We start from the raw sequence: 20237 nt of genomic DNA on the forward strand, positions 1-20237 counted from the left end.
GGGAGATAGAGAGAAAATGAAGAAAGGAAAGGGATCTTTAGGGATAAAAGTATACCAAAAAGTACAAACTCACAAGGATTGCATGAGTTCAAAGCACTAAAGAAAGCACATAGAGAAAAGTGTTGAGAAATCACTTCTTCATTTTACACATTTCATATAGGGTTTCACACTGATAGCCCCCAAAAGGGTGGTGTCCACATTTTGGCCATTTTTTTAGTGGGCGCTTACACAGTGGTGTGCCACCCTAGATAGCTTATGCCTATAAATAGGCAATCACTTCATTCATTCTTTACCACTTGCTTCAGTCATTCTTCACGACCTTCTTTGGTCACCACCACCACTTTCCTTCTCTCACTTGCCCCTTCCATTGCCCTCACACCCCTTCAAGTAGACATTGCAGTTTATGGCTCATGGTTGCCTTCACCCTTTCTCTTTTGCTTCAAGCGCCTTGTTCCATCATGAGGCCTTGTGTTTGGAGTATCTTTCACCTAGCTTCACCATTCTTTGCTTAGCGGCAGCACCCTTTTCCATTAGGCTCTACCTTTAACCTGCGTTTTTGCAGCCTGGCTTTTTCTCCTTCCCCTAGTGTTACTTGTTTGTCACAAAGGCTGCTAGGACCCGCATTTTTGCAGCCTAGCTCATCCTCCATCATTTGGTGTCATCATTATCCACCTAGCGTCAGAATCTAGGATGCTCTCCGTGCGTTTGATGGCTCCGATACTTTGGAATTCACGCTTTGCTGCCTAAGTCACTCCTTGGCATCAGAGGAATGCAGTTCGCTCCCTTGATAGTTGATGATCATCTTCCACATCTCCGATGTCACGATCCATAGATGTCCCATCTGCGGGATCCACCTGAGGCCGAGGAATAGGAACAGAAACAAGCTCCCAAAGATCGAAGGAGTCCAAGATACACTCCACCTTGCAGGACCATAGAGAAAAGTTGGAGCCATCCAACCGGTCCGCTTTGGGCAGCTGAGGAAGTACGGGTACCTGTACAGGGGGTACCAAAGGCTGCATCTTCGGCCCACTGGAAGGGGATCGCCGAGATACATGAATAGAAGGGGGACGGGAAAGAGGAATAGACTCCGGACGACGGTCCTCGTGATAGAAATCACGCCTCCGTTCAGATGAATGTCGAGACAAAAGCTCATCATCTGAGTCATCAAAACCTGTTAACTGATGATAAGACATCCTCTAAATCTGCAAAACACCAAACACCAAAGAAAACTGTGCCGATGCCGAAGAATGACCACCAGAAGGGTCACCAACCACCAGAAGAACCACCAAACTCCAGGAAATCAGGTCGCCTATCACCAGGAGGTGAAAACGCAGCTGTGTAGGGCACAAAATCCGGAGGGAAAGTTGCCAGGCACCAAAACGCAGCCAAGAAGAGAAGCGCCAGCTGGAGAGAAGCCGCCAGGAGGGAAAACGACCACCTTGGATGCAAAACGCAGCCTGTAGTGGAGTCGCCCAGCTGAAGAGAAGGCCGCCCAGCTGAAAACGCAAGGAGACAGGGGCTGGTTGATGACGTGGCAGCCTCTGGAAGGGGCTGATGCAGCAAACGCAAATATACAGACCACCTGGAGGGGCCGCCTGGCTGTTGGAGAGAAGGGGGGCAGCAACAGATGATAGGTGTGGTCTCTCTCCAGTCGATGAAGACCTCCGTGCTCTCAGTTTGGCGATGATACCATGTGAGAGTGCGCAACGGAAGAAGAACACGAACACGGAGGAGAGGAGAGAGAAAGCAGAGAATGAAGGAAGAAAATCTGCACTGACTGAAATGAATGCTGAATACAAAACTGGGGACTGATCAGCCCCTGCACGCAGCCCGAAGCGTCAGTGAGGGCACCAGATCAGGCTGATGATGACGGCAGCACCGAAGACGGAGGAAGATGACGGAGTCGGAGTGTGCACCTGCCAAAGAAGGAGGGAAGTTGATAATACAACTGACTGCCAAGTGGGAAATGGCTATAAATAGCCAAAAAACCCACAAACTGGCCGACCTGAAATTTGAGGCCATAAATATGTCCGACCAGGATTTAATGCTGGTAAAAATGCCAGGAATGCTCAGAAAAATCCCGGAAAGGGTGGACAATGTCCGGCAGGTGAGGCAAGCTGATGAATGCAGAAACTGCCCCGGGAAATGCACATCTGAGTGCTCTAGAATGAGCTACCTCCTCCATCAAAACAAGTGATAGACAAGTCAGAGCTCCTAATGTCCTCGTCTGACTCAGACTGAGGCTCACAGGCAGGAGATGACAAGGCATGACAAACATGACTGCTAACATGAGCAAGGGTGGCAAATTTATGGGTGGTGCCCATTGAGCCACCTCTAGCTCTAAGTTGAAGAAATCCCCTACTATAGCAGCTGCTTATCCGTTGACTCGAGGAGCACAAAAAAAGGAAGGAAAACACAAGGCCCCTCGTCAATGAAAATTGGATAAAGGGTCGTTGATTTGTGTACTACCAGATTTTTCACTTCGTAGGGACAAGGATTGTTCACAAAAGAAAGTAAACACGAGCCCCATGGCATTGGTAAGTACCATTCAAGCTCTTGGCAGATATTTTGATTTTTTTAGCAAAGGATTGTTTTGTAAATGCAAGTAGTTGCCTTGATTGTTTTGTAAATAAGAGCGTATTTGAGTCTTGACATTCACGACCTTTGAAAGGTGACTAGCTCTAGTAATGGACAGTTGGTTATGGTGTTTTTTGACAGTTGCTCCACTTACAATTTTTTGTATTCTTGATTGGTGCAAAGGCTATAACTCCATGCAACATCCCCTTACTAAGGGTATTCTCCATTATGTAGAGGGCTTGGGTGTGGATTGTTTGGTGCCATGGCTAGGTTTTTCAATATAACAGTACCTCGAGGTCGTGGAGTTTCGATTAATGATCGTTGAACATGCGGGTATCATCCTTGGCATGCCATGGTTTTTTGATAGATTTTTCTCTCTTTTTATAGATTATAAATCCCATATAATCTCTCTCAAGTTGGATGGTCAGTTTTATGTGATTGAGGGCTGTCCACCCTCTAGGTCATTGAATTATTGTAAATAAATCTATTGAACTTCAATGCATGTAGGAAGCCTCTGTCTGGGTCCAATGTACTTGCATATTGATGAGCCTAGAATTCCCCACCACTATTGCTCTTTCACACTCCTCTAGCATTGGAGAATCGTGAGGGAGGACAAGATCACTAGGGCTAGAAGGAAGAGGAGGTTTTCACAGCCTTTGTCTTCATCATAGAAGATGAACACTTTGTATCCTTGGCCTCTTTGTGGCCGGAGGGTCATAGTCTGAATTTGAATCGGAAGATGATGATGACTCGTCGGAGTCCTTGCACTTCTTCTTAATTTTTTTCTCTTGCTTCTTTTGCAATCCGAGTAGATTCTTACAATCCTTTTGGAGAAGTTGTCATGAGGATGTGAAATTTTATTGCTTTGCTTAGCATTTTTTATTAAAAGTTAATCAAATGTGCTAATGTGACTTGCATATGTGAGTCTTGAGGTGCAAGTTAATTTACTTCACAATGTAGGACCTAGGACCTTGAAATGCCAATTGATGCCAAAGGGGAAAGTTGCAATAAAAAGCTATGTCTGATAGGTACTAGATACCACCTAGATACCACCCAGTGTTAGTTTTTGACCTAGACCAATTGATTGGCTACTAATGTTAGTGGTGACATTAAAGGCTAGACATTAATTAATTCATTAATACTGGTCTAAGGGCTAATAACTACTCAGGAATACTTGAAAGACAAATTGGCCTAGCCAATTTAATTGGCTAGTGGAATTTATATTTTTTGGGCACTAGAATAATCAATTTAATAAGTTGGATAATGTTGGAAAATGGGATTAGAAGGCTTTCACTTGGCAAAACTTGCCTATGCAAGTGGAAAAAACATTTTTGGGTTGGCGGAAGTCTATTCCAGTCATTGTGAGAGAGGAGGTTGTTAGAGAGCAAGGAGATGCTGTTGATGTGATTTGCAGCTGAAACCAGCCTTCCTCCTCGGATAGGGTGGTACATCCTTGATTACAACTTAATTACAGCAGCAAACAGTAAATGCAAATCTGAAAGTAAAATTTACCTATTGATCTTGGACAATGCACGCCCGATTGGCCCCAAAATTGGCGCCCCTTTCGGTATTTCTTTAGCTTTATTGAAGAAAAAGTTGACTTACAATGGGATTCTCCCAATCCCTTTCGGTATTTCAACTCCCCTTGCTGTCCAAAGTGACCAGCAAGTCTTCAATCTATTTTGCCTCTTGATTCGGGCACTCAATTGGCCTTCACTTACTTCATAGACAATGGAAATTCCCCAAATTCAATGGTTGGCTAGTCCTCCACGTGAATTCAGCTGAAATTCACCTTCAGCCTTGTTGAATCCAAGTCTTGGAGCTTCCAATTTCTGGCATGCTTCCCAAGGTTGTTGCTAAATCCTAATTTTTACTGTAAATTAGGGTTTACAACAGAGAAATTTGCAATTTCTCAGCCAAGGGTCCAAATGCAGAGATCTTCAGAGCAAGACTGTGAAATGGCTAGGAGATGAGAGGGAAAGCTGTAGAGAGAGAAAATTCAGAGTTTTGTCGCGAAGAATGACTGAAAATCAGTTAAGTGCAGCTACTGCCCTGCCACAATAGCATGTGGATGCAAAGAACTGAAGGAAATCAGTCATTTACTGCTGCTACCTTGCCTTAACAGCCTGTAGATACTATCTCCTGCTATTGATTGGTCTTCTTTTGCCCTTGGTTGCCTCAGAATGTCCTCCAATGCCTGTAAATCAGACCAGAAACCTCCCCTCCCTCTCCCTTGCAGGCTGAGTTTATAGAAATGTTTCTCTTCAGCCTCTAAAGACGTTTTTCAGTCTTGCATGGGCATTTTTGACAAGTGGCAGCCTTCCCAAAGGGTTTTCTAGTATTTTTTATAATTACATATTAATTTTCAGTCTTTAAATACTGAAAATTAATCTAATAATTATTTCGGTACCCTAAACAATAATCTGACTGGCCAATAATTAAATTGGCTAGGCAACTTTCATTCCCAAGTGTCTCTATGCCATCTTTGACGATTAGATTGGCGTTAGGTACCATTAAACGCCACTTCTCTAGTGTCACCAACTAACACTTATGGCCAAATGGATGACTTAGGCCAACAGCTGGCACTAGATACCACTAAGTACTTGTGCGGCATAACTTATAGCAACTTTTCCTTTGACATCCCATGATTTTTTTGGGTCTCGGGCTCGTAAATTTACTTTAACCCCAGTTGCACCTCACATGTGCATCATTTACTTAATCATGTGATTAAAAAATAATCCACATGTTAAGTGAGGTTTCAAAAATACATGTCCTCATGACATCAGCTACCAAGGATCAATGCTATAGCAAGTGACAACAATTTGGAGCCCTCCGGATATAGGAGAGGGTAGTAGCCTTCGTGGTGGTCCTAACGTGTAGATGAAGCTTCCATGGTTATTTGAGCAAAGTAGTAGGAATTTTTTAGTCTTTCTTGTGATGAAGCTTTGTAGTTTCTCTCTATAGCATTCTCTCTCATTCTATAGCCATCTCTAAAGTTATCTTAGTAAAATCCAGCCATTTTAGTCATGAGAGGTGGAGATAATGAAAAATCTCTACTATAAACCCTAATCTACAGTAGAAATAGGATTTGATAGCCAGCTAGGGACACGTGCTTAGAATTGAGGTCTTAGGATGTGAATTCTAGCAGAAATTAAAGAATTTTAGGGAGATTCAAGAGATCAGCCAGCCCATATCAGATTTGGGGCTTAAATTGTCTTTTAAGGACTAGGGTAAAGGACAATCCCCAAGCAGACAAAGGGGCAAATGATTTGAAGGCTTGATGGTGAGTTTTGACAGCAAGAGACACTTGGATTAGTGAAGGAGATCAGAGAATCTCAGTTGCACTCCATCCATCTGCAATAAAAGCTAAAGAGATATTGTAGGGGGTGCTATTTTTGGGGATAATAGGCTGTCCGTTGTCCAAGATTACAGTGGTAAAGTGTGCATTTCAATTTATGTGAATTAATTACTTGCAGTAATTATTGCTAAATGAGGTTATTACCACCCTCTCCGAGGCGGAAGGCTGGTTTTAGAGGCCCCTTCTTGCCACAGTGATAATACTGTGACTTTAAGTTATTCTTTTGGTCACCCCTCTTTGCAGTTGCATGAGCCTCTTGATTGCCATCATATTGAAATGGTAACCTTGCTTGTAAATGCAAAGAGGCATTATGCTCAAGTAGCATGGAGGACATATGCTCAAAATCAATTGATCTAAGCTCGTAAGGTGTTGGCCACACCACTAGACTCTGGAGGAAGCTTGTAGAGGATAGTCCTTACTAGATGTGCTTTTTGGAAGGCAACTATATGTATCGAAGCTGATCCTATAGGTGTGTCACCAAAGAACAAAGGATAGAATCGTATCAATTGGCTCAAATGTGATAATTTGTAGGTAACCATAGAGGTTCACAACTCGCATGGTCAATGGGGCTTCATACATAAGCTGAAGCTTCTCACTTTTGAAGCCATCGTGTACAAGGTAATTGCCAGAGGTAACTGTGGGAAGGACCTCTTTAGAGATGCATATGAGAAGAACAGAATAGGCATGAGCATCTGTCACCAGGTGGTGATACTTTTTATAGTTGCTTTTCTTATTTACTTATATAAATATTCTATTTTTCTTTTCTTTTGTTGCTGTTGTTTCTTATCCCTAGAGTTCTCTTGGAATAAGCTGGGATCTTTGCATGGCCAGAAGAGGCAGCCATTGGGACAAATTGGACTAGTGGTTTGTCTGAGCCTTAGAACCGGTTCCATATTGAATGGGCATTGAAGAATAGAATGCCAATGGTTTGGAATTGTGTGCTTAGCCACTGGAGATGGTGCAGGACAATGAGTCTGGCCAAGACAGAAGATGCACATGTGAGAATGCTCACGGAATAAAAGTCACCGTAACTGAGTCACATTACACTTTTTGATGTGGTCACAATGATAAAAGTTGCTCAGGACAACTTGAGGAATGCAGGGGTCACCATCCCTAAAATTTAGAGAGTTACTATTTTTGGACCCCAAAATTTGTGCGTGTCATTATCTTCGTTTTTGCACGAGGATTAATTCTCTGGTTTGTGCCGAGGTTAAATTTTGCACCAATCATGGAGAATTTTAGACTAGAAGGTTTAAATGGGAAAATTGTTACATGTATGCCATGTGGCACAAATTCCCGAGAGAGAGAGAGAGAGAGAGAGAGAGAGAGAGAGAGAGAGAGAATTAAAAAAAAACGTAATAGGCATAAGGGGCAGATGGGAGAATGAAGTTTTGAAGAGCTGAGGGCAGATTGCTGCAAGAAAATCAGCCATAGAGAGTACTTCTACGTCTCTGACTCAAGTACGGAGGTAGAGCTTGCTCCCTTTGATCAACTCTCTCTCTATTCACAGAGGAAACTCTTCGCATGATGGGCTGATTCCATTGAAGGTACAATTTTGTGTTTTCTCTGAAATTCTGCACATGAATCATTGAGTATTGGTCACAAAAAATGCAGGACATGCTGGACAGTAAGAACAGTGAATTCAAAGATCTGCAGACTGTAATTCTACACACGAATCATTGAGTTTTGGTCACATGTTGGACAGTAAGAATAGTGAATTCTGCACATGCTGGACAGTAAGAACAGTGTGTTGGACAGTAAGAATAGTGAATTCAGAGATCTGTAGATTGCAATTCTGCACAGGAATCATTGAGTTTTGGTCACAGAAAAGGCTTTCCTAAAAGGGATGTTGATTTGGACATTGTGTATTGTTCTTATGCAGCTGGGATTTACTCAAAGAGATGAAAACCAACTGTTCACAGGTTATGTATTTTGGAACATTATCATTTTTGTAAATTTCCATCTTTTAATTGATAAAGAAATACCAAGAGGGGCGCCGGTCTTCGGGGCCAATCTGGTGTTGAGCAAGGGAGTGAGGTCTTTGCTTATGTGTGTGTGTGTAAAGACCAGGTGCTAATTGAATGAACTACCGCTTTATGCGAGTCATAGACCGGTTTCAGCATCATTTGTCCCAAGTAAGAACTACCTCCTTGTAGTTGTCTTGGTCCTAGTCAGTTGGAATAGGATCTGGATTCTAGCATGTGAAGAGACAAGATGGCTCTTCAAATAACATACCATAGACACTTTTGTACAAACCAAGCTTTCATCATGGCATTCGGTTGAGATAGTTAGGACCCTTAAGCTTAGCATCAGTAGAACGATAGGGAGGTGCCATTGAAGAGGAGAGGTAGAGAAGATGAAGTAAAGAAGAGGTGTAGACGAGTAGTTTAGGCTGGCACAAAAACATTAGTTTGAGGAATAGCAACAGCTGCAGAACTGAAATAGATCAAGCAGGAGAGAGAACAAACCAGGGTGCAGCCTGCGTAGAGGTAAACACAAAGTTTGCATCCAGGAGAGCACTTATGCAGGTGGCCAGGGTGCTACCCAGCCTTGCACAAGGGATAGAGAGTGCAAACACAGGCTTCTGGCTGATAAATGCAGGAAAACCAGGTCCCACAGCACCCAATGCGGTCATCCAGCCTTGCAGGAGGGGCAGACACAGAAAATGCAGGGTAAAGAATGGAAAGTCTACAAGAAAAAGCAAATAGAGGAATTGGATGTTATTGTTAATATAAGTATCATTGAAGGAAGACAAGATCATGAAGGTTTCCTTGGATTAGCCTTATTAACTCTCTAAAAAATCTGTTTATCTGTAGTTTCCTTGAGGCTGAATTCTCTTACTGAAAGTGACAAATATCATTGAAGGAAGATAAGATCATGAAGGTTTTCTTGGATTATCTAGTAGTGCTGGTGTTTGATCAAGCCTTATAACTCTCTGAAAAATCTGTCTATCTGTAGTTTGCTTTGCTTTAATCCTAGTAAAGCTTTAGAAACCAATATATGTTGGATGCTCTGAAGCACAATCATGTGCCTTCCAAGGCTTGTGGTGATGTATATGCAAATTCATTATTTCCTTTTTGGCATTGAAATCATGAACAACTTTATCCCCTTTCTATTTTGCTGCAGAGTGTGGAGTTGAGACAAGTGGAAGATGGAGTGGGATGCTTTGCTGTTAAAGACCTACAAGTATATATCCCATTTCTATTTATTTGGCTATTTTTAGCATCAGGCATTTTAAAGAGGCTATTGCAGATTTTTCTGTAATGTAGTCTTCGTTGACATATTCACTAATATTTTAATGCATATGATTTAGAAATTATATTCTGCAACCTGGTCTTTTTATGTGATAGTAATGTTGAACTTTTCACAAAGAGTTGCACGGAGATGAACTAGAAATTAGATCTAGAAATTCTCTATAAGAAAGGGTCATACATGAGAGTTAAAGATTGTCTTTCTTATGCAAGTTGTGAAACACAACTATGGAAACAAGGTTCTGTAACCTAGGACTAATTATTTCTTTGCCAGGAAAAATGCAGCTAATGCTTTGTAAAATCTAGCTTTCTTGATATAGATTTGTTTGACATTATATGACTAAATTTAGACTCCATTTGGGAACCTGTGGACGAAAATATAGGCTGAATGCCATGCCAAAACACACATTAGGCATGGGTGGAGTGAGGGGATGAGGGACACTGGGAGGGTTTTGGTTTTTCTGCTTGCTTTTTTTTTTTTGGAGGGGGTGTTAGATCTGTGGACATCCAGCCAAAGCTTATTTAGTACTGGCTGATCTTTAGAATAACCAGACAATTAGCATTCATTTTTTCCATGCCATCAGAGAAATTGAAACTTGCCATTTTCATGTCTTTCTTCCCATTTGGGGATGCATACAAACTGGGGGAGCCATTCTCATGTAGCATGTGTTAGCAGTCATGTTTGTCATGCCTTGTCATCTCCTGCCCATGAGCCTAGTCTGAGTAAGACGAGGACTTTAGAAGCTCTGACTTGTCTATCACTTGTTTTGACAGAGGAGTTAGCTCATTCTAGATCACTCAGTTTATTGCATTTCAGTGCATTTTCTCCTTGAGTTGGGATTTTGTGTGCATTTCCTAGGGCAGTTTATGTATTCTTCAGCCTGCCTCACTTGCCGAACATTGTCCACCCTCTCCGGGATTTTTCTGAGCATTTTTGGCATTTTTACCAGTATTAAATGCTGGTTGGACATATTTTTGGCCCCAAATTTCAGGTCGGCCAATTTTTGGGATTTTTGGCTGTTTATAGCCATTTCCCTCTTGGTAGTTAGTTAGATTATCATATTTCCTCCTTCCTTAGCAGGTGCACACTTTGACTCCGTCATCTTCCTCCGTCTTCAGCGCTGTCGTCATCATTAGCCTGATCTGGTGCCCTCATTGACGCTGTGGGCTGTGTGCAGGGACTGATCAGTCCTCTTGTATTCAGCATTCGTTCCTTGTTTAGTGCAGGTTTCTTTTCTTCTTCTCTTGCAGATTGTCTCTCTCTTATTCTGTGTTTGAGTTTCTTCTTTATTTGCGCACTCTCACATGGTATTAGAGCATGGTATCATTGCCTAAGAGCGACACAGAGTTGACTTCTCGCGGAGGAGACCACCCTAGACTGCCAGGTGGCCTTGCCACATCAGCCTTTTGCTGCAAACACAGCTTTTTGCTTGGAGGCGTCAGCTTTTCTTGTGCTAAGGATTGGTTTTGCTGCCCACTTTCTCTCCTGTTGGAGGTGATAGGCTTCCTCAATCACAAGAAACTCTTATTAATGTTGTCCATGCTGCTCATCATTATATTATGGACATGGTGTGGGTTGAGGCAAAGATGGAATAGGTAAGTTTTGTTGATAAGCTTAAGGACCCACTTGCTCGACTTTGTCAGCAAGCTTGGAAAGTGGACTGGATGCCATCCGATTGGAAGATTGTGATGCCTCAATTGTTACGAAAGACTCCTTCCCCTTCGGGCTCTGCACTAGTGGACACCCATTTCCATTATGGGATCATTGTATAAAATCTTCTCCAAGTTCATTGCTAATAGGCGGCAAATTTTATTTCCAAAGTTGATTCACCCACAACAATATGGTTTTGTTAAGGGATGAAATATTATGCAAATATTTTGAATGTTCAATTGATGATAGATTATTCCAAAGCTTTTGTGATCAGGACATTGTTATGATTTAGTTGGATATTGAAAAAACATTGATTGTGTCAACTGATCCTTTCTTCAACTATTGTCTTCCATGGTTTTCGGCCCTTGAATGAGTTCTCTTATGTATAGAATTAGCGGCATGCATAGTGCTTTTTTTGGGTGGGGGAAGGGGGGAGGTAGTAATTGAAGGGATTGCTCTCACTTGGTCCCTTAATTAGGGTTCCTCCTTATTCCTTTACTATTTGTGTTGGTGACTCATCTGATACTCTACCTACTAGAGTAGTTGGCGATTGATGGTGAAATTGTTGGTTTAGCTCTTCCCAATGAGGCTTAGCTTCAAGGACACTCTCGCATATGATTTGTTTATGTCTCTCAAGGCTGAGAAGTCTAACTTGGATAGAGCAATGGCCATTTGGAGAGTATTTGGTTTGGTCTCAAGCCTCAACATCAATGCTCAAAGTCCATTCTCATCAATTGTACATATAGAGAGACATGCATGCTTTGGGTTGCCAGGTTGGGATTGTTTCTTCGAGAGAGATCACTAGACACTTGGGATATCCTATTGGGGTGAATGTGGCCGTTGAGCATCACTGGTTTGGATGTCTTCACATATTTATGACAAGCTTAAGCATCGGAAATCTCAAGGTTGGCCTCTACATGTGCACCTCAAAGTGCACAAATGGTGATGATAAATATAATCTCCTATTTCTTATGAGCCCACCCATTTTATGCCACATAAAAGTGGGAAAATTGTTCCGGTTAGGTATGGGTTCCTTGATGACATGTTACCACGCTCAAGTGTTTGGGCGGTGCTACCTTGTTGGATGTCGAGATCCATATGGAAACCTTGTGGATGGCCTTGTTACCATCCTTATGTGGGTAGCGCCATGCTTGGCTAGACCTTGCTATGGCTTTCATTGAGGAAATTAGTATTTCACACGGTCACACTAGAATTGATGCCCGTGTTGGCACATACTAAATTTGACTCAAGAAGGCAAAATACCATACGCTTGTCTTTGTGCACACTCAATTGGTTTGTGGTAAGAGATCCTTCACTTAACTACTTGGCATCCCTTGACTCCAAAAAGGAGAATTACCCATTGGAAGTTGAGGTTCTTGTCATATTGAAGTTGCTCAGCTGGCTTGATAAGCACACAAAATGTGATAAATTTAATAAGATTGCACAATTTAGTTTGAGGACTATATGAGATGCTGCCATTCTTGGTTAATCTTGAGTTTATTATTTCTGCCATATTCTCAATAGTTTTGGGTTCCTAAGGGTTACAAGCCGATTTGGTCTACAGCTTGGAGGAAGAGCTTTGGTAGCATTCCCCTTTGCCTACATTTCAGCCTTCATACCCATGGTTGGATTGTCCTTTTGTGCACCTAGATGATTTCTTGAACTAATTAGCCAAACTGGTTTATCATAGATGGTCAAGGATAAGAGATCCGTGATTGAGAAAGCAAATAAATTTTGACCTTCTTGGGATTGGAAAGATAAGTGGTGTGATCAGTTGCTTTAATTGTGGAGGTCTAAGCTTCCCTACTAGGTGAAATTTTTTATATGGAGGCTTCTTATGGAGGGCCTCCCCATGGGCTATAGGGGATATGCTTTACCATTTCAAGATCTCAAGTGGTAGATGTGCCTTCTATAGTACATGTGATGAGACTATTGCGTATCTTTTATTTCTTGCTTAGTTGCTTTCATTTTTTGAGTATGGACTTGATTAACGTGTTAGCGTTTAACCGTTTGTTCTTGGGTTTTGGGCAAGTTGTTATTGACAACTACTTTATAGCTAGAGTGTGCTTGTCTTTTTATATTCTGTGTTGGATTGTTCTTTGGCACATGTGGCTGACATATAGTACATTCGGTCTATATATCCGTGGTCATGTGAACCGTGTTCGAGGATTGTTATTTTGGTAAGTTAGTTCGATGGTTTTTGATGTGTGATTCTCAAAGAGGTGGCTCCATGGATGGATGCCATCTACACTGCTTCGATTGTGCTTGCTTTATAATCCCCTTCTATTATTATAGCCGTCCATTCTTTATAGCTGTTTGGCTCCATGTGTTGTTTCTATAGCCCAAAAGGGAGAGGTGACACGAGTGCTTTAGGGTAGACGCATATACTCTAGTGGGGTAGGGAGCAAAGGTCCATGGTGGCAAGCATCAGTGGGGTTTTGAGTGATGCCAGAAGAGGAGCACCTAGTGGTTTGGCTCTCCATCTGCCTATGGAGAAGTCATAGCACTCGAGTGTTAACTTGTAAAAGAGTGGGTGGGTGGGAGAGAAGGAGAAAGGTATCTCTGTCTCCTTGTGATGCAATAGAAATAAAGGAGGAAATCAATAGATGATGCCAAACTTCCAACTAGTCTTTGCCTTCTCTAATGAATAGGGTCTTTAGCTCTTTGAGCTCTTGCACTTTGGTACCATGTTAAAATAACATGTATGCGATACAATGTCAAAATAAGCGATACAATGTCAAGAGATGATGTCAAAGTAACACAGTGTGTGTATGGCAAACATGGAGAGAGAGGAGAAACTCATAAACATAAGAACACAACGATGGTGTAGTGAGAGGCTAGGACGCTGACGCCAAGTTGGAGATGATGATTGAATCATTCTATGAGAGGCTAGGATGTTGACGCCAAGATGGAGATGATGACATTAGGCAAAGAGAAAACCTCCAAACTTAAAAACACAAGTGAAGGTGGAGCTTGAAGAAGAAGGGTAGTAATGCCAAGCAGGGGATGGTGATGCTAGGTAGAAGATGCTCCAAACACAAGGCTTGATGCTGGGAGCCAAGGGTGGGCAATAGTAAGTGTCTTGTAGTGGAGTGGATGGCAGAGCCGAAGTAATAGAAGGGGTCGATTAATCATTCTCTCAAAGGAGCCGACTGCTAAGGGGACAATATCCAATAATTAGTATCTCTCATGTGAGCGGATTGTAGAACTGTGGGTTGTTGAGGTGGCATTCTTGAAAACCCTAGAAGAAGTGGAAGCGATCTCCGTAGTAGCGCATTGTGGTTATCGCAATGTGGCCGTGGTACCAGTCGATTCTATTGTGGCTTGAAAGAGCTTAGTGCGCATCAGATGCGTTTGATTGCCTTGATTATAAAAATTTGAAAGCTGGTGTAGACTAAACTTTGTGGCCCAGAAGGGAGAGGCGGCACTAGTGCCTAGGGGTAGATGCATATACTCTGGTAGGGTAGGGAGCAAAGTCCATGGTGGCAAGCATGAGTGGGGGTTTTGGTGATGCCGGAAGAGGAGCACATAGTTGTCTATCCATCTACCTGTGGAGAAGTCATAGCACGGAAGTGTCAACCTGTAAAAGGGTGGGTGGGTGGGAGAGGAAGAGAAAGGTATCTCTGTCTCTTAGTGATGCAACGGAAATGAAGAAAAAAATCAGTAGATGATCTCTCTCTCTCACACAAAGAAAAGACAATTTGTAATTTGTCTTTTTTCCTTACTCTCTTCGTTAGTCAAGAGAGAGAGAATCTCTCTCTCTCTCTCTCTCTCATAACCAATAATTTCTTCCCAATCTTGATTTTTCTTCTCTCTCTCTCTCTCTCTCTCTCTCTCCTGGGACCTAGAAAGTTTCCCAGACATTTTGTATGTAACGTTTTGGTCTCATAGGCTACCTTGGCCTTGTGTAGACTCCAAGCTACATGGACATATACTTGTCCCATGGAGTCGGAAGCGCCATCGGACAGATCCGTACATCTTCACACCAGCTACGAGTCGAGACAGGTAGATACGGGGCCCACCCCCTCCCCCTAGAAGATCTGGTTTGCCAAATCTGCTAGCTCGAGCCGGAGACAGAAGAACACTACATATGCAGGTGCCCAGCGTGCTACGAGATTCGGGGACGCTTCCACTGCTTGTTCAGAGAAGGATTCGGGCCACTCTCCAGAGTGATGGATTTCAAGGACTAGAGATGCCTTGGGCTCTTCTTGCTGGAAATACGGCGCCACAAAGACCACCTCCTCTAGACCTCGGAGCAGAGATAGGGAGCCGCCCAACACCTACTCAGAGAATTCTACCGAGAGCCAACTACCATCCCCACCCTTGAGCCCCCACCAACCCCACTAACCTCCCGGTTGCAGGGGATCACCCTAGCCATAGCCACGACAAGAAGCAAAGCCCGGCGCCCATGCCCAACCGGCCCCCGCCCTTGCAGGAGGCACATGTTGAGGATACAAGGGATGCTACGCCGCCACCGGAGAGCCCTGCCTTGCCGATTCAACCTCTCGATGTTAGATAGACCCATGTGGGACATTTTAGGATGACCAAGCTCCATGAGCAGTTCCACACCATACTTGGAACACATATGAATTGTGCCCAGTCTATATACCACCTTGTACCTACTCAATTAGTTTATCATAGCATTAGATGGTAGCTTTACTGGGACCTGGAAAGTTTCCCAGACATTTTGTACGTAACGTTTTGGTCTCATAGGCCACCTTGGCCTTTCCTAGACATTAATATAACTTTCTCTCTCTCTCTCTCTCTCTCTCTCTCTTTGATGATTCGCCTCTCTCCACAAGATATGCCCAGAGCTAGACAATAATGTTTAAATTAACAATAATCATAACGTTAGTATTAAAATTAATAGTAGCACTAACATAGGCATCGAATGTTAAAATCACATTAACACTTAATGTTGATGCTATTGTTAATTTTAATGTTAATGTAACATTAACATTGAACATGAAATTGATTTAAAAGAATTACTCACAATTGATATTTTAATGCTTATGTGGGCCACAAGGTTTTAGTTTCTGGCATTGATTTGGATAGCCTTGACTCAGTTTGTTAGAACCACCAGAAATCCTTGCACATAAGCATCAACCCCAACACAAAACCCGAGCATGAGTGCAAAACAAGAAACATACCTTGCTTTCATATCCACCATTCACAACACGTGCCCCTTGTGCAAACCTCTCCTGCTAGTAGTGTCCTATACCACCCTTAATGAGATAAAGGTGTGCTTGTTAGGCGTGAACCATCACGGTTTTGTGAGCAAAAGTGGTTTTACTCACGCCTATGCTCACACAGGAGTATTGGAGTACATTGGGGCACTTTGTTGTAAGAGAGGGTTTTTCCCCTAGTCACATCATTCTTCATTTGTGGATTTATGTTACATAGTTTGGTCACTTACCGCACATTACACACATTTGTGTGTGAACGCACTTTAAGCCACTTGCACAACCTTAAAGTCTAAGGGTTGTACTTTATACTTAGTTACACACTTGTGCAATCAATCTAAGTGTTGAGCAGTGACCACACACTCTCTCTCAACTGTTGTTGATAGTCTCCTAAGCTGAGTTGTTACTGTTCTCCTCCAACAAGTGGTATTAGAGTGAGCTCGGCCACTCGATAGCCACCTCGGCCACACTGTAGCTCACCTACAGCCTTGCCCTTAGCTCGGCCAGCTGCCGCTCTATCCTTGCCAGTCTTGTAGACTGCGCTACCTGCAGTCTCCTCGCCTCCAACCATCTCCGCATGCCTTGCAGTCTGTAGCTCCGCCCGCCCTGGTCTGCTAGCTTCGCCAGTTGTGCTGCCCCGTTACGCGTGCCAGCTCGTCAGTTCTGCAGTAGCTTCACCAGTCTTGTGATAGCTTTGCTAGCTGTCCCAACAGCTCTGACTGCCACGTTAGGGTTCTTTTGGCTTGTCCTCAGCTTCCACAAGTATATTTTATTATTTTATTCAGAATATCAAAGCCAAAGCAAAGGGTTTTTGCAGGGAAAGGTCAATTTCTGCTTCAGAAAGTGTTTCAGTGCACAAATCACAAGAATTTGCAGGCATTTGGGTTAGCAAATTTGGTGCTTTTGTGTCTTTCACAGACATTGGCATATGCATTGAGGTTTCAGTCTGAAATTGACTGAAATCTTGCACATGGGATGGTCAAATTTTGGGGCTTCTATGTTTTCAGTGCTGCTAAGCATGCTAAATTTCAGCTCATTGAGGTAGTAATGGTCAATTGTGACATGATTTAGTTGATTACAGCTTGGCATTTGGTGTGATTTCTGGAAATTTACAGATTTCCAGGTCAGGCCAGCTTTGGTTATTGCTCTTGTGCATTTGGGAGAGTGACATTTATCTTGGCAAATCAAGGACAGAGTGATATCTTCACATATGTATCAAAAGAGGATAGATTGGATGGCAACAACTTTTCTTCGGAGGAGTCTGTGGTCCTTAATGATGAAGAATGTGTTTGTTGCAAAAAATATTTGGGATTATGTTAGTGGGGAAGAAGTACATTGTGGTGATATGGCTCCTACAACTCCTCCACAAAGGAGGTTGTGGTCAAAGGCAAGCTCCTGCTCAGCCACCACCCCAAAGAACAACTGCATAGAAGGCTTGTGATACTAGGGATGTCCAAGCATTCTCACTTATTGCATTGGCAGTTTAGAGGTCAATAATCTCGCAAATTCGTTCTTCTGCTACTTCACGACTAGCATGGCTTACACTTGAGCATATGTTTGTTGGAAAAAATAATGCTCTCATTTCTTTTTTGAAGGAGCTTGAAAATGTGAAGATGAAAGAAGGTGATGCTATGCCAAATCACCTTAATAAAATTCAGGACTTGCACGAGTAATTGATGAATGTAGATGAGTAGTATGTAGATGTTCAGATTATTTCTACGAGTTTGAACTCTTTGCCACCTTATTTGGCCTTTCATACAACGTTGAATCTTACAATGAGGATTTCTACACAGTCATCCACTTTTCTTTAGTTGGTTAGCTTATTGTTGGAAGAAGAATAAATAAGGAAGAATAGTGGGATGGATGTTGTACCTTTTGTGTCACAACTCTATAGAAACAGAATTTGTATCCTTTTTCATTAATTTGTCTATATAATGATTTATTAAATTTATTTCCTTTGCACTAATTAGATATAAAGAAAAGTGCATTGGAGCTGGCCACTGATGAGTGGTCACAGGTTATGGTGGACCCACGCGGTGGGTTGGAGAAAAGATAGTTCACACTTCCACCTATATGACCCGATTGGGCGCCTGTGACTAGAACTCACGCATATCAGGGTTAGACTCGCACACAGAAAGGATTGATGCCTTGAAGTGTGGGCTAGATCCACCAGAACAGACAGTTACAATCAACAAGATGGCATGATCATGAAATGCTTGTATAATGTGCATGTGTGGGCTGAAAGCTTGAAATGCACATTTCTTTGCATAGGAAAGTCACATGAAGATTCGGATACCATTTTTGCGATGTACACGGAAAAAGCTTTCATATGATACCCATATTGGGGGGGTCCCTAAATTTTAGGAGATCCCTAAATTTTAGGAGATCCCTAAATTTTAGGAGGTCCCTAAAATTTAGGAGCCTCGAATTAGCCTAAAAATTCTAGTCCTAAAAAATAGGGATGTCATTCTAAAAATAGTAAGTTCTGTACTCTGACTGTGCTTACTAAATTTGGTTGTTTCTATTCTTGACAGTATTCAACCCAAAAAGGAAGGCCATAGAGAAGAGACAAGTGTCAAGACACTTGTCACACAAGTTTCCAAGTGTCCCACCACTTGTCACATCTCATGACATGTGGCTGGACACTTGTCTTGTGCTACTCCACTTTCCCCTTTTGTACTAGCTCTCCCCTCTCCTATAAATAAGAGCTCGTTTTTTTTCATTCAACATCATTTTTCTTTGTTGTAAACTCATGTACAGCACCCACAGATAGCCAGAAACTGGCCCCATCCATCCCCATCATCATCCCCCACTTCTCCATTATCAAATTCCTCCATATTCCCTCTTCTATCACTGTTTTTTTTTACAAGACAGCAAGCCTGTAAATTCATTACAGCACCTCCTTCTCGAGCTCTTTCTTCCATTTTAGCTACAAGAAGCAAGCCCTATCCATGTACTGCTGATCAACGATGGAGAAAGGCTGAATTCCTTTTTTTCTTCTCTCATACTGTAAAGAAATCAGTTCTTATCATTGCATAATAGATAATGCATGTGTGTTTGTACATCTTTGCATGATCTTGTGAGAGTGAGAATTACTTCTTCTCACTCTCAGGTTGATTGTAACTGAGCTCTTCCCTAAGGGACTTGGGTTGAGCAGAAATACATTCCTTCGGGGGGGGTTGCCCATCTTCAACCCTCAATCTTGTCTCCATTACTTTTACATTTTCATGGCTGTAATTTTGTGAGTAATTTTCATTTTCAGCTTTAAGTGTTCAGTCTCTTTTATATTAAATCTCGAAAACAAGCGAATATCATAATTGTTAAGCGTACTACGTTGTTCGGGGCGTTTACAGTGGTATCAGAGCTTTGGCTCGGTCCTCACCCCCAACACTGGTAGTGCTTACAACTATAAGTTTGTTTGTTTTCAGCCCTTGCATTGAGTGCTTGAGCATATATATTTTTTCTTTAGTCTCAATGGATCAATCGAGTGCTATCCTTCAAGCCATTCAAAGTCTTAGAGAGGAGAATCAGCAAATTCGTGAGCAACTTCTCAAACTAGAAAAAGTTGAGAATCCCAAAGAATTCAAGGAAAGAAGCCCATCTACTTCAAGAAGACAAAGCCATACCAATGAAAGGAGCCGATCAAGAAGTCCAACTACTTCTAAGAGGCAGTCCCATTCTACTTCAAGACAAAGAAAGAGATCGCGTCGAAGCTCATCCTCTTCTTCAAAGTCATCTGGCGCCTATTCTGATGGATCCTCTTCTAGTAATGAAGAGTCACACGCTTCTCGTGGAAGACCTCATCATCGTCAAAGGCATCGACATTCTTCACCCTCATCTCCATCTTCATCCCCATCAAGCACTTCATCATCTTCAACCTCAAGATCCGAGCATGGACGAAGGCATAAGAAGAAGAAGAAGACTAAGTCACTATCTCAACTTGAAAAGAAGATCAAGTTCAGTATGTATGATGGTTCCCGAAATCCTGATCTTCTTCTGAAGTTTATTCGTCAATTTCAAATTTTGTATGGTCGTGACAAGTATAAAGAAAAAGAAAAGATTAAGTTTGCAGCTTTACATCTAACCGACTTAGCCCATACTTGGTGGACGGGGTTGGAATATGATCATGCTGCCCCAAAATCATGGCGGTCCTTTGTTCGCCTGATACAAAGCCAATTTCTTCCTGTTCATTTCAAAAGAGATGTAAAAATGGAATG

At 42.3% G+C, this 20237-nt stretch overlaps 1 protein-coding gene and 1 long non-coding RNA gene across 3 annotated transcripts in view; both read left to right on the forward strand.

Moving 5' to 3' along the window:
- Window positions 1-20237, forward strand: part of LOC148019907 (fructose-bisphosphate aldolase-lysine N-methyltransferase, chloroplastic-like) — a 129710-nt gene that overhangs the window by 11500 nt on the left and 97973 nt on the right. For both annotated transcript variants that reach the window (XM_087700099.1, XM_087700100.1), the window contains exon 2: window positions 9062-9121. In XM_087700099.1, coding sequence (XP_087556225.1) covers window positions 9062-9121 — 60 coding nt within the window. The remainder of the gene's footprint in view (window positions 1-9061; window positions 9122-20237) is intronic.
- On the forward strand, window positions 7328-8985 carry LOC148019908 (uncharacterized). Its single transcript, XR_015694990.1, has 3 exons — window positions 7328-7403; window positions 7550-7639; window positions 7818-8985. It is a non-coding gene; the product is annotated as an uncharacterized LOC148019908 (long non-coding RNA).

Source organism: Lygodium microphyllum, chromosome 19, assembly GCF_053477565.2.
Source record: "Lygodium microphyllum isolate KBCC chromosome 19, Lygodium_microphyllum_v1.1.10, whole genome shotgun sequence".
Classification (NCBI taxonomy): domain Eukaryota; kingdom Viridiplantae; phylum Streptophyta; class Polypodiopsida; order Schizaeales; family Lygodiaceae; genus Lygodium; species Lygodium microphyllum.